This window comes from Erithacus rubecula, assembly GCF_903797595.1.
Source record: "Erithacus rubecula genome assembly, chromosome: 3".
NCBI classification, from domain to species: domain Eukaryota; kingdom Metazoa; phylum Chordata; class Aves; order Passeriformes; family Muscicapidae; genus Erithacus; species Erithacus rubecula.
The window spans coordinates 30,097,099-30,113,041 of record NC_136689.1 but is presented as its reverse complement, the minus strand read 5'-3'; the positions used below and the strand labels follow the sequence as shown (position 1 = coordinate 30,113,041).

General features: G+C 35.5%; 1 protein-coding gene across 4 annotated transcripts in view; it reads right to left on the bottom strand.

Annotated features, from left to right (window-relative positions):
- SNX13 (sorting nexin 13) overlaps positions 1-15,943 on the bottom strand; it is a 63,902-nt gene that overhangs the window by 30,723 nt on the left and 17,236 nt on the right. For all 4 annotated transcript variants that reach the window (XM_079302927.1, XM_079302929.1, XM_079302928.1 and 1 more), the window contains exons 2-5: positions 11,507-11,613; positions 7,265-7,367; positions 2,330-2,419; positions 1,782-1,903 (exon numbers count right to left, since the gene is read on the bottom strand). In XM_079302927.1, coding sequence (XP_079159053.1) covers positions 1,782-1,903; positions 2,330-2,419; positions 7,265-7,367; positions 11,507-11,613 — 422 coding nt within the window. The remainder of the gene's footprint in view (positions 1-1,781; positions 1,904-2,329; positions 2,420-7,264; positions 7,368-11,506; positions 11,614-15,943) is intronic.

The following is a 15,943-nucleotide window of genomic DNA, read 5'->3' as shown; positions in this document are numbered from 1 at the left end:
AAGTTAAATATATGATTGTGCATTATAGGTTTAATGAACCTTCATGCTAGTAATAGCTCTTACACCACACTAAGTTTTTTATTACCTGAACTTTCTCAAGATGCCCACTTTGTTATAGCAGAAATCCTTCTACAACACTTTCTATTTTTTGTGTTTGCTCCCTTACCAGCTCTTTCCTTTTTCAAGGAGAGAAAGATATAAGGAATTCTGGAAGAAAGGGAAGGCTAATGCAAAATCTAGACGTGTAAATAAGAAGCAGAGCTGTCTGAAAGGGCCATTGATCAAACAATCCAGATCCCCCATCTGCACAAGACAGAACCCCACAAAACCTCTGGGTGGCAGCCTTACCCCAGGCTCCCAAAGCTGCAGGTCTCAGGGAATACAAAATTCCCACTGTACTCATTCTCTCCAGATGCTGACAGGCTGCATGAAACTATAGGTGATGGTACTAACCTAAACTACTTCAGCTATATCCAACTACAGGAATTATAAATACACTACATAATTTTTTTCTGCAGAAGAACTGCTGCAGGCCTGTGAAATTGATTTGCTTTCTGCACCAGAATAGAACTGCACAGACCAGTGACTATTTTTGAAGAGCTATACTACTGTAGGAAAGAAAAATAAACTTGCAAGAATTTATTTGACCTACTTTGCCACAAACTCAGTGCTCCACACTTTCCAATGAAGTAACTCTACCACAGACAAAAACACTGAAGCTGGATAGCCAGGTCCATTTCATGCAGCCATAAGTTTAGTTGCTGTAACAGTTTATTTAGCATAGTTTTCACCATTTCAATACTGTTTCCTATGATTTTCATTATTGTACTATACTATATATTGTATATTATATTTGTAATTAATATTATAATTAATTTTTTCTAGTATTAAACCCAGCTCTCCATCTGTGACCCTCACTGTCAGAAAAGCACACTAACCAACATTTTCAAATCAGCAGAGGGAGGGGACAACACTTTAAAATTGCTATGAAGTTACTTATATTTAGGTGACCCACAACCTCTTCTGCAGAGAAAGCAAGTAATAATAAGCACAATGGGATGAATACCTGAAATAGAAACCTAATAAACAAGTGTATGGATATAAAGGCACATGGTACTTGGGCTGAGAAATCAGCCATTCTAAAGAAGGGAATTTTCCAGACAGGTTGCTTAATCAAGTAGCAAAAAGACAGGGAACAGTAGCAGAAATAAGGGGTAATTGACAAACTAGCCATTTGTCCTCAATCCTGTTTTTTAAAAAAACAGGTTTGCATATGTGACATTGTATTTCATTCCCCAGACTATTCTTTTTAAATTCTCATTGTTCTTTCATATGGAAGAGCCACTTCTAAAAACCACTTCTAAAAATCATCTAAGTTGATAACTATGTTGAATTCAGACTTTTGGACTGAATTTAGACTTACCTCAGGAGTGGCCCTACTCTTTACATGAAAAACACCTGAATATAAAGTGGCAATGGTTCACAAACTGAATGTTTAAGTTGTTTAAAAAAAAATTTAAAAAATCAAAACAACTCTCCAGAAAACAGTTCAGTGATTTTAGACATTAATCTAAACTTTGAAATGGCCATTTTCCAAAAAATCATGACTTCAAACACCATCATCACAATTTTTCCCTAAAGACTGTATTTCTTATATTATAATCCTAAATTTATATATGTTCTTTCTGTAAAATACACTGAGCTATGCTAGTACATAAACTTAATCACTTATCTGCTACCACACAACAGGATATATTGATGTAAACAAAAATAAATCTTACCTGGCAGAAAACTGAACAAGTGCATACTGAAGAGCCTGCCTAATTTCCAGAAGAAAGGATTCATCATCACTTAGTGTATAATACCAATACTGCACATAGTCTCTCAGGGAAAACTGAATTACCTGAAATTGGAAAGAAAAGAAGAAAAGAACTAATGAAAAAGGACAAAAAAAAAAAAAGAAAAAAGCAGCAGTTTTTTGTGCCTGAAAACACAATAGCAGTTGACCTAAAAGGTTAACAGAGTGAATGATAGTCCTCTGCCATTATGAAACTGGGAGTGAAACAATAAAATTCCCATACTGAAACTTCTTTTTCAGACTGGTTTGCACACATTGTTTTTATCACCACTACACTGAGAAAATAAAATATAATGAAAACATACTCAAATATTGCCCAATATCCTGGCCCATCTCCCATGTTTTTTCATTTATCATTTTAATATATGGTAAAACTTTGAAATTCTATTTGTCACTGAACTACTACTTTATTACACAGTCAATACTTGCAAAAAAATAAAAGTAGGTTAAATACTCCTGGTTAGAACTTACCTGTTGCAAAGGCTCATCAATTATGTTTGCACCTGTCAGTCTTCTATCAATCTTAATAGGTCTGGTTTCACGTTTCATTTCTTCTATGCACTTGAAAGAGATTGGGAAATGTAACTTTGCAGGGTTTAGCTCTAATTAAAAAACAGCTCTACTGCTTATGATACATATGTATACTTCCAGTAATGACTTCATATATTTTCTATATTATTATAATTTATAATAGCATAAATTATAAGTGGAGAGAAAATATAATCAAAGAATCACAGAACTATTTGGATTAAAGGTCTAGTTCAAACCCCTTGCACTGAGCAGGGACATCTTGAACTACATCAGGTTGCCTAGAGCCCTGTTCAACCTGACCTGGAATGTTTCCAGGGATGGGGCATCTACCACCTCTCTGGACAACAATATTTTCTGTCATTTTTTCTGTGTACTGCATAATGATGAAGAATTCCTGGAAACCTACTTCTTGCTTAATATAAAGGAGCAAATGTTTGTTAAACTAAATCAGAAGCCAATAAAACTCAAATAGTTAGAAGAGGGAAGGTGGAGACACAACAACAGCACAAGGTTGTTTTTGTGCAAGACTCCAGTTCCCCTTTTGTTTGTGAACTTGACTGTGCAATCTCAGGCTGGTAATTCTCAGCTGAGTTATGGCTTCTTTTTCCATATCAGTTTATACTATAGTCTAGAAGAGAAATTACTTTTTTGTACCATTGCTACTCAATGGATGAGCCTCTGGAAAGCAGCTGATGAGGAAGGAAAGAAATTTCTTTATAGAAGGATTTGCAACTCAAAGTAGTTAACTTCAAGAATTACCTCATCAGAGCTGACTTTTGGCAAGTGACATACTGAAAAAGAACTCCCTCTACCAGTGCTTCTCTCAAGTGGGCTAATGCAGAGTCTTTCTAGAAAATTTCAATGAAAATTGGCAATAAACTACTCAATTTTCACAGAAATAACAACCCAACAACTTACACTATTGCTCAAATAAACCAGTAATCTCTTTGATCTAGAAAGATATGACTATATTGGAAAAGAAAATAACTGCCAAACCATAAATGAAGGAATTATAAACCATATATCCAAGGTTTTTATTCTATGTGACTCACCCAAAGTATCTCACATTCAAATCAGTTAACAGTGAATGGCAGTGAAATACTTCAGGTGAGAAAAAAAATCATCCTCCTATTTAAGCAACTCTGTATCACAACACAGAAATATTTTGTTGCAAAATTCTATGTATTTCTTAACATTCCAGACTAGGGAACCTACAATGCTACTTTAATACAAATAAGACTGGGTCACATTCAAAGAATTAGTATATTCCACCTATAGACTAATGAATTTGCAAAGTATTTCCGTGTTGATTGTGTTAAAAACAGCAAAATTTTACAGAACTGAATAATTAAATGCTTTCACTAAGCACAGCAAAGTAAAAATTACCAGACAAAACTGTCAAAATAATTTTGAAGGACTGCATTCATAAAACCACATTTGGAAAATAGAGAGGAAAATGCAGAGAGCAAAAAAAGCAGCAGGCACAAGAAAGAAAGGGAAACAGAGAATATGCTAGATTGCTTGGTAAAAATTTGAATGTTCTTGTGCTCATAGGATCCAGGTTTTGACCTGGATTGCAGGAATTAATCTTGTCCAACCTTCTGCTCAAAGCAGAACTAATTACAAGGGCATATTTTCTTATTCTTTATCTCCAGTGAAATCTTTATGTGCCTGCAGTATAATTTAATTTGCTTTTGATATGTCTGAAGACATCTAAAATTGAGAGTATGTGCTTTTATTCCATTATAGGTACAACAGCTGACTGTAGTTTCACTTGGAAAGCATTGTTGATTTTATTTCTGTCTTCCAGAGACCGACACAGAAGACAGACTTAAAGGAAGGACCCAACTCACATGACAACTATCCCATTTGACTGTCACTTCACTCACAATTAATCTGATGCACTCTATTATTAAATCATTGGTTAGGAAATAAGGGCATTGCTTGTTATTACTACATTTGATATCTCCTTGCTTCATTGTAAGCAGGGAGGAAGCACCTGGAAGGAATGCAAGACACAGACTCCACAAAGTAAGATGCAGCAGAAACAAATTTGTTCTGTAAGCATCTAACTGCACTGAGTTATTTCAGACCTTTGTTCCACTGCACTAATGGGTATTTTTGAAGTCCTCTCTTGAAACTGTTTGGTAACTGTCAAATATGAAATATGCCTCACTTAGACTGTGCTACTATTTCCTCAATTGTAGTCACAGAGTTTCATGAGTGGACAAGACACAGGGTATTTACACATCTGCCTCAAATCTGTGACATAGGATATGACCCACCGACTTAAAGAGACTCAGAGACTATTCAGGGATGCAACATGCAACTACTGCTTGTAAGCTGTTATCACTGTTTTCTTACTGTACTTTGGCAATATTATACCCAGCCTGCAGAAACTCTTTGTCTTCTGGGTGAAGCTTAAAGACATCAACTATCATAAACAAACATTTCACACTTCTGTTCAAGTTCAAGTGAAACTGTAGTTCCAACTGAAAGTAGCATTTAACAGTTCAGAAAGCTCTAAAATTATCTTTCATTTGACATTGTTTTGTCTCAAACCTCCCTGAGTGTATGTAAAGAAACAAAAAAAAAAAAACTGTAGAAAGGTATACAATCTTCCATCAAAGGTACCTTAAATATTCTCCTTAATGTGAGGTATTAACTATATATTTGCTAATAAGTATAATCTGCAGCAATCAAGGACACGTATCAGCACCAAATCTGGTGTTGTAATGTACAGTACATTCTACACATTACATCCAGCCACAGCTTTGATGCTCTGTATTATAAGTGATCTCTAAAATCAAGTATTTGAACATTTATCTTAGCTTAAAGAAAATCTATACATTCCAAAAATACTCCAAAACTACGAATAAAACTCTGATGAAAAGTGCATCTTATGAAGAACCAATATCACCAGATTACTCATCAGACTATCACAAAGTAATTTAATGCTCAGGTGATTTCAGCTTATACTTGGTTCATGGAAGAAGTATAATCCATGTGAGCCACTAGAAAGAATATCCATTTTTAAGACTACTTAGGCCAAAATTACTTTAAACACAAAAAAAAAAATTCCGGTTAAAAGTATTATCATCTTCCATACAAGTCAGCAGAAATTTAATACAGAAATAGCAAATAGGAATCACAAGCAAACACATTTGGTTTTAGCTGGGACTCATCACTACTTGCACTGCTACTGAAAAACTCACCTACACTCGTTAACACCCCTTTAATGCAGTAGCAAAAGAGAAAACACTATTGTAGAAGACAAACAGATTTTATTTGGTGGACAGCTTCAAATAGCATTTCATGAGTCAGCTAAAAACAAATACCTTCGTATTACAAAACGTAAATCCAGAGATTAGTTGAGATGGATCAGTTGAAAAAAGTGCTGTGTCAATAGTCCATACTCAAATCTACTGATCTAAAGATATCAAACTACTGAATTTGCAGAGATTACACAAAAGACTCCACAAGATTTTATTCTTTTATAAAGCAACCAGAGCATACATGCACACCGAATCTAAAAAAGTAACATTAACATTAAAAAAAGTTTCAGCACATAGAGTAAATTTAAAAAACAGGAAAACTTCTCTAAATCTGCTCTCAGAACACAGGACATTAAAGAACACTCCACAATCTATATAACAGAAGCACTAAAGTCTATATAGCATCAAGAATCTTACTCAACCAAAGTGAGGTTTCATTAACAGAACAGAAACATTAGCTGACAGCTATCTTTTCCTTTTTCAGCCTTAACCTTTGTACTTTTCATCTGGAGCATGTAAGTGTAAAGTAAGTGACCTTATTTTACAGTTTGGGGTATACATTCAGATTTATTTTTAAATATTCAAAGACTTAAGTGAACAGGTCACTTAGCAAACAAGCGATGATCCAATCACAGAAAAAATTCTCTGACTAGAAAACATACTGCTGAATCACAAGGTAAATTTCTATGTGCTACTGATAATGCTGAACACTCACCCCCTTTGACAGACAACATGAAGTGTAGTGAACTGACAGCTAAGGAAGAACAGGATGCTTCAGTTATTAAATTAAACACAATTAGCAATCTTTGGGTTGAAGTGTTTATTTTGATGAGCACAAAAAGATTAGGCCGAGATATATCTAAACTTCTAACATCTAACAAGATGCACTGGCTCAGGAATTCCTAGAAATTCTTCTACCTCTTGGCTATTAATGACTTTTTCTGTACTAAACAGATGAAGATTTAGCCAGTTAGGAACCCTGAACTTAAGTCCATTAACAAAAATTATGTTTCTTTTAGGTATTCAGAAAAGAAAAAAGCTGAAAGTGGATTCCACTGCTGCTCTGTATTCTTATATGCATTTCCAGAATTTTTGCTTGGTCTTGAAGATAGCCAAAGATAACCACTACATCCTTGAAGTACTGCAAATCTAGACTTTTTAAGTTTGACTTTCTAAGGCAGACAACTTTTTGACCACAATCAAAAGTGGAGAGACTACAGATCCAGTGATGGAAGACAAATAAAATAAATAGCTGCAACAATCTTGCATATAAAAGCCAGAAAGAGCTATCTCCCCAAACAAAGACACACAAGTAATCTAGAAAGGAATGATTTATTAATTTTCTCACAGATATTAGTTGGTCATACCATACTCATCTCTCACAATGAAGAAACAATGCTTTAATCAAACTTTCCATAACCCATTAAAAAACTTGTATTTCATAAAGGAAAAATATTGTATTTCACTTAAACATTGCAGCTGACTCAAAAGCAGGCTCTTTTACCTTCAGAAATGGGCACAATTGTTATATTAAAACTGTTTATTTCTAACCAAGTTATAAAATCTGATCTAGAAGTTAAGACCAGAAAACTTTCCTTACCTTAGGGATCCCAACCGATGTACAAGGGAGAAACGAATGTTCACACTGCTCAAGATATTTTTCTGAATTGCTTTTTCCAAATAAAAGAGTAACCACAAACCCCCTGAAATGGAAAAAGAAATACCACCTACAACAACAGCCACATTTTATCAAGTCTAGAAAATATTTAACAGCAAGTTATAAAATGACAATACATGACATATTTACTCTTACAATACATGTTTACTCTTGTGCTTTTTCACATTGTAACATGCTGCTCAAAATAACTGACACAACCCTAAGTATGAAGTTTCCCACTCTTGTATTGTCTGTCTTGATATATTCTTTCCACACAGATCTACATAGCACTGTCTATGCTACAGTGTGCCTGCTGTGATGGCACATTGCCTGTGCTCACAAATATTAGCACTTGGGAAGAGGGGTACATACAGAAGTTGCTTTGGTTGCATTTATATGGAGAGTCTCCAACACTATGAAGAGATAATCTTTGCAGGCTGCTCCACTGTAGTGTAAGCCACAAAATCACAGTCCAGGAATAAACTGATGCAGCAAGCATAACTAACTGCATATGTTTAGACATTGTGCTTACCCTTGCTAGAACAGCAAGACTTTATTTACACTAATTTATGACACTAGGGCACAAAAACACATGAATATCTAGCAGGTTTTACTAAGACATAGATGAAAACCTAGAGTCTGCTCCAATTCTAGCATAAGCAGAGCATGCTGCCTTTGAAACATTGAGCAAAGACAAAAAGAAAATAGGTTAGCCTTGGAATGGCTAAACACACACAGCTTTTTACACAAATTTCAAAGCATTCAATTTAAAGGCCAGCTGACCAGCATTTGTGACCACAGCAACTCACAAAGCTATTCCAGGCCTGAAATGTGCTGAAGTAATATGTTCTTTTAATATAGATAGCTGTTGGCACATGATACTCCCATTTATAAGATATTGAGAAAAAAAATCCTATCCAAGCTAAAATATGTCATTTAAAGGTTTTAATTCCCAAAATTAAAAAAATTATTCAAAAGAACCCCGGAGGCCCAGTAATTCAGAAGCTGTGAAGTTAATTCCATGAAAGGGGGAGGAAAGAACCAAAAAAGGCTACACAAATTATTATCAGTAACATGACAATGCATAAGAGGAGTTCACCAGATACTCTATTACAGCCATCTTTACCTGCATATGACAGTAACAAATAAAAACAGGTTTAATTGCCCTCCTGCTACCTTTAAGATCACCAAGGAGAGTTCACAGACAAGAACTTGCTTAGAAAAATCTCAATATTAGTTTCACTAAAGTTTGAGACTCATTCAAAATAATATTACTAATATTACCAATATCCTTTAAAAAATGCTAACCTTCTTAGATGCCTTGAAGTATTCTCAGTTTTATGCTAGAAAAGCTAGGAGCTGCTTCTTCTCTGGCAGAAACTAACACGTTTTATTCTCTAACATAAAATCTTGTGAGCATTAGAAAAGAATACATAGTCTGACCATTCAGGGCATCTGTTTGCTAACCTGAATCTTCTAGTGTAAATGCTTATTTAATTCATCAAGAGGATTTTCAATACATGAATGAGAAATCATATTAGTCTTCCCTAAATTAATAGAGCATAAAAAGGAAAAGATTTTATTTTGCTTCACGTTTCAAAAATTCTTCCAAAGATTACTGGATGGCCAGCTTTTTTTCAAGCGTAGATTAACAACAGAACAAAGGTAAAAGATAGGAAAATGAAGACCACAGATTATCACTTTCCCCTCAAGTCTGAAATGTAACAGTCTCAGCTGAATGCTTTGTGAAAGTCAAAAAGCAGCTACAGAACCATTCCTGATTTGGTCAGCAATTGCAATTATTAATGGAGCCTGACAGCCACATACATATGGATGTAATTGAGTATCAATAATTATGGGATTTGATGACAGAAGAAACTCTTTTAAATAGTGAATCAACCGATGATCCAAGTAATTTCCATTTTTTTATTTGGCAAAAACACAATTCACATCATTTTTATTTCACTTCCTTAGGACTGAAAGAGGGAAGGAAAGAGAATAAGATAAGAATCATTCTTAGTAGGATGGTAAGATACAGGCTCAGCACTCAGGTAAAGGGGTCTACACCAGTACTTGAAGAATAGCACCCTGTAATACTCTACACAGGTTAAGTAAACAGTATCTATCTTTAGCCTCTTGCTTTTGAGCTCCGTTCCCTAAGTTACCAGATGTTATGAGTTACCAGATCCTGAATGGAAAAAAGCTTGAAATAAAACAAAATAGAGAAATTGTGATTTTGAACTTTTATTCATATATACAAATGGTTTCGGTATTCTTCCATGTACCCCAAAAACAATAGTACATTTACTACAACCAGCTGTGCAACCACAGAGTTGAGTGCAAATCAAAAAGAAATAATTAGCACATAATTGGAATTAAACAGTATAAACAGATTGATTACATTGACACAGATATGGCATCACCATTGTCTTCCTGCATAGCTCACTGATGTATTATCTAAATGCTTAGGTCAATACTAAGAGTGAAACCAGCTGTGATTCAGCATTTTCTTTTTCTAAAACTGAAAAATGGGACAGAAGTTGGACTTTTGGCTAGTGGAAGTCAGAAACCTTTGACACAGGGCACTTCTTTTTTGAAAAAAATATAAAGACCTAGAAAACTGTGTGACAAATTTGATAAGAACACCAAGTTTCAACAAAAAATTCAACCACAAAAATCCATGTCCAAAATTGCTATTTTGGTCCAGAGAAGGGCACAGTAAGTGTTACAGACACCACTAAAATCATGAGCCAAAACTATATTTTTGTTTTCTCAATTTATATATATGATGTTATGGCATATAATTGCTAATCATAAGTGCAAAAATTACTTCGTAACGATTTCTGTTTGTTTATAACAGAAGCATGACCAAGCATTCTGTGAAACTCCAAGGGAATTAATTAAAATTTAAAAAAAAGGAGGCAAGAAAATTTCAGATATAAACCCATTTGGCCTAGTTAGCATTCACAATTCTGCATACTGAGTGTTAAAGTGTGTCATTCTGAAAAAGATTAACAGGGTAAAAAAAGGGCCAGATCACAGCCATAGCCAAGATATATATGTTAAAGTAGTGAAGTGATGACATTCTACTGCAAGGGCTGGGACTTCACATCTATATATATAAGTAAACACTCTGCTCTAACAGATACACTACCACTAGATGAATTTATCCTTAACAAGATCAATGTTTACTGACTAGCTACAAAAATGAACCAAAGCAGCACAACAACCACAGCAAAGAGATATGAGAGCTGATTTGAGAATGAGTGAGCTCAGGCACCACATGCAGTTTAATGGTGCAAAACTGTAGCTGACTTCAGACACGCTCTGAGACCCTGCTTCAACTGTTAGCTTTGAAAAGCCAAACAACTGAAACTGTGCAAGAATGAAGGATAAGGTCTTATATCCCATATTATTTTCCATATTATTTTCCATACTGCAAGTAGTAAGGAAGTGGTAAGATAGAAGAGCAAGCAGATGTACTCTTGCCCTTTGGTTGAACTCTGACTTTTGCCCTGGACAAACAGATAGCAAAATAAGCTAACCATACCTGTATCTAAACTCTACTAAACTCTACTACATTTTTATGAGATATACAGGAATATACATACATTCTGCATGGTATCAAATGAGGTAAAAACAATATCCCACTAAGACATTCTAACTTGCCCTTGAAAATGTTTTAATGGTTACAAGGCAAACATCATAATATACAATGTATTAATGGTGTTAAACTTCACCTGTTTGCTCCCTTCCTACCTATATAGATATAACATATGAAAAGTCTACAGCTGCTGAACTGATGTATTTGTTCAAAGTGTATAATTATTTCCACACGCCCAGGACAGCATCCACTCCCATGAATCAAGTGCCTTAGGAAAATAAGATTGTGATAGAAAAGGAAAGGCAAGCACTTAAATACAGGGAAAAAACCTGACACTAATAAAAAGTATGAACTGAAATTACTACTGTTTTTATGTGAGCATTTACATGAGTCCTCTAACATCCACTAAAAACAGCTAAATTGAGATTTCAATTACAGAAATTTTGCTCATAAAGAGGTGCTTAGATGTGGAAATATTAATTACATAAAGTCACTTCAGATTTTCAGAGCAAGCTCATTGCTAATATACCCATTAAAATTTTACTTTTACAGCAAGTTAAGCACAACAGTAATATACTTACCCACCCACAAAGCAGAGGATATAAAATGCAAAGTAAAATACAGCGAAGGGTCCAAAAGTTGCTAGAAAAAGCACAAGACTTCCCCATCCCCATATGGAACGACTGGTCTGTAAACAAGAACACATTGAAAAGGAATAATTAATATTATATTCATACAACTTTAAGTCTCCAGAGCAATACTTGCAGTTTCTATACTTTATATATATATAGATATAGATATAAATATATATATATAGATATAGATATACTTTCTATACCTTTTTTTTAAGAGTATACTGCTGTCAAATACATCCCCCATTATACTGTGGGCCAGTGACCCAGTTTAGCCAACATTAGAGCATTTTTCTTTCAAATACCGTTCCTCATTTCTCACTTCAGATAAAACTATCATCCTTTAAGGTGCCACTTTTTTCTTTCCTATTCTTCCTTTGTGCACTTTTGTTTCTTGAGGTTCCTCCCTCACCTCTTCCCCCATCCCCACCCTGTGAAAAGTTCTCCACCATCTCCTAGGAAAAGCAAGCTTTGTGATAGAACAGGAAGAGACAATATAGCCTTGTTTTACACATCTAGACATGTTATTTTCTACAACCAAGCAATGCTGTTTCCTCCCAAGATCAAAGGAGGTGCAAGACTAAAAAGGTGTCCCTTTCTCCAGTCAAGTCACAGGCAGGTCAACAGGTGCACCAAATAATTGGCACAAGTACACTTTGACTCCTCCACATAAATAAAAGGGAGGGAAACTTCAGAAACTCATACTTGGGCAGTGGCAAGGGTTGTTTGAAAAGTCCATAATGAAGTTAAAGAAGGTCACAAGAGCATATGTGAGGATAGTGGAATTTTGGGGGTTGATGTCTGGCATAAATGCAGCCAACAAAACTCCACCTGCACTGGCAGTCACCAAGAGTACAAAAAAAGCAGCAAGATACACACTTGATCTATCTGTCTATATGCAGATGTGTGCCTGCACATACCTGCACATACATACACGGCAACCTAAAAATGCAAGGCAGGGAAGACCTGACTGATCCGAGCTACTGCAATAGATTTTAGACCATCACAATGCTGCAATGCAGTCAACAAAGTTTATATAAATTTGATTCAATCTAGTCTCTAGTTCAATATGGAAAGCATGTTTCAGCCAAGTCCCAAGAGTGTGAAACACAATAATGACAAGTATTTATAGGCCACCCAAACTGTTCCAGCTCTAAGGTTCTCAATTTTTTTGGTTTTTTTTTTGCTTGCTGCTGTTGTCTAATTTACGCCTTTCCTAACAGTGATCAAATGACACCCTGATGGGAACTCAGACAACTGTGTCAACAAGTAACACTAAGGAAGTATTTAAATAAACTCGTCTTGCAGTTTGACATTTAGAAAACAAACAGAGATTGAACACCAGATTTGCAGAGAGCCCTTTTTTAGCTTTTAATATGAAGGAGCTCATTTCTCTCAAGGAACTATTTAGATTTCATCTTTTCATCTTAGGCAGAGAATTAAAAATAATCAACTTTTTCAGAAAAAGTTTTAAAAATCATATAGACAGGGGAAAATAATATAAATTAAGACTCCCATATACTATGATTATTTTTTAAGATCAAAAAGCAAAAGCACAGCTCTGAAAAGAGACTGTATCACAGATATAAACTGCAATAGTCATAATAGTTTAATTCTTCCTAGTCAAAAGTTTAATGGAACATTGAGATGAAATTATATTTTCTTCCTAGTTGAACCTTCTTTGCCAGAGATACAAGTTGTACTAGCTTTGTTCTTAGTGTTTAAGGCTGGGAAAAATTAAACATACAAGCATGTAGATGAGTGTAATTAAAGTGCCGCAATTAAAAAAAAATGCATTGCAAGTTATTCAATTCTCTTTAAGCTGAGGAATTGCTTTAATAGATAATATAAACCACAAAATCCACACAACTAAAATGCTGAATTGGCACTAATAAAATCACAATCGAGTAGAAGATCCTGTTGTTTTTGTTGACTCATAATAAGTAAATGCAGTAGATAATTGTGGTGTTCCAGTACATGAAGAAAGACCATAAGAAAGACAGAAACTATTCACAAGGGCATGCAGTGACAGAACAAGGGGGAATGGCTTCAAACAGAGACTAAGTTCAGATTAGATATAAGGTGAGAGAGGGTGAGGCAATGGAACAGGCTGCCCAGATAAGCTATGGATGCCCCAACCCTGGCAGTGTTCAAGGCCAGGCTGGTTAGGGCTTTTAGCAACCTGGTCTAGCAGAAAGTGTTCCTGCCCAGGGCAGGGGGGGTGAAACTAGATGATCTTCAAGGTCCCTTCCAACCCAAACCATTCTAGGATTCTATCATAAACTCCTTGGAACATGGAAAGGAGAGACACACCAGTAGAACAAAAAGAAACAAAAAACCCCTGGCAAATGTAACAATTAAACTAAAACATGAGATCCCATTTACACACATTTCAATAAAAAAAAGAAGATCCAGCATATTCATACTCTCAGAAATACATTTTAAAACTTCTGCAGATCCCTACAAGCATGATGAGGAAGATATGCACACACAAGATAGCATTTAATGATGGCCTTTTTATGTCAAAAACTCATTATGCTTAATCACATCATTCAAAAAAGTTTAAGTTCTAAATATGGAATAAGCACTCTAAATGACTTAATTAAACTAGATGGATGTATAGCCAGAGTTGGATGAATGCATAATTAACAAAGAAAGCTCTATAACTCTAGTAAATAAAACAGTGACCTTTTGTCCTATGCTCCAGTTTTGTAATTTAGCATACGAGTACAGAGATTCAAATCTCATTTGGTATTTTAATAGGATTTCTTAAAAATTGTACAACTTGGTACACTGCAGGAAGCATAACAGATATTGGCCCAATTCTTGATTATTCTAAATGAGTGGTTTATAGTCTTATGGATTTCGAGACATTCAAACAGATTAAATAATCAGGATGCTACCCTTTCTGCTGACTGCAAACAAAACTTTCCCTAACTCCACACTTCTTGAAGGGACTTCAGCAGTAAAACTCCTAGAGAAAAAGAATGAAAATTTAAAAGTTCTTTATACATAAAAACCAACTATTTTTTAATAGAATGTCCAAACATACACAAATATGACTATACAGCTGGTTAGTATGAAAACAGGTCAGGTATTTAAATTCAAGTCTCACAGCTTATTTCCAAATTTTATTTATAATGTCAATTTTTTAGAATATTTACATATTTAGTGAAGCTCTGTTAGTCATACTAAAGTTAGCTGCAGGGTGAATGTTTATCACTCTTAACACAAAGAACAAACCAGTCTCCTGAAGAAATGGTGTAATTGCTGGTGTTTAAGTCACAGCTATCCAGACCCTTTAAAAGAAACTGACCTGCCCTATATTGGCAGGGCAAACTTCCAAGCTGACCTGGCATAGGGCTGTCCACCGACTTTCAAGGAATTAGGGACAGTTACCTAAAACCTAAAGAGATACACAGGCCTTAGTGCTGTGGTGGGCATGGTTGGGTATTTTCTGGGTGCATACATATGAATAAAGGATGTTTATTTCATGCCAGCAGCTGTTCCACTTCATCAGTTTTCAGCCACTTTTGCTTACCACCACTTACAGATACGCTATGTTTGTCTCACCATCATTACTTACTAGTTTTCAAGACTAAGATTTTGCAAAAAGACTTCTGCAGTATATTACTAAGGTCATACATATATAATGGGTTCATGCACATTGTGGCTACATATGGCAATTTTCTTTCCACAGCTGGAGTTGCTTCAGCAAAATAAACTGCAGTTGAAGTACAGGGGTGTCTGTAAGGTCCATCAGCACACTCCAGAGGCTCATGAGGTGTGAGAAGACACAAAAAGGTGAATATTTATATATGATTGATTCAGCTTTTACAGATAACAAAACTGTAATCTCAATGACACGTGTTTGGCTTTTTTTTTTTTAACTAGGTTTTATCAATTTTTCACACTGAATGCTTTTTCCACAGTATATAGCCAAGTATTAAAAGTACAATTTGCTTTTTGTTCTGGTTTAGGGCAAATTTGGGAGGAAAGCCACAAAAGGGGCCCTTCAGGGAACAGATTCAATCAGTGCCTCCCACAACTCATTCAGGGAGAAATATTTCATCAGAGAAAAGTGGGGAAAAAAAACTGTTTAACAGACAAAAAACTTCCCAGCACAAAAATTAACTACACCAAACAGTAAAAATTCGTATCGCTCTGACGAGATGCCAAACTCAGCAGGGTCCCTTCCAAGGGTCACAGCCCAGCTCACTCAGGCTGTTCTCAGTCCCTCTGTGGGTCACAGCCCAGCTCACTCAGGCTGTTCTCAGTCCCTCTGTGGGTCACAGCCCAGCTCACTCAGGCTGTTCTCAGTCCCCTCTGTGGGTCACAGCTCACTCAGGCTGTTCTCAGTCCCCTCTGTGGGTCACAGCCCAGCTC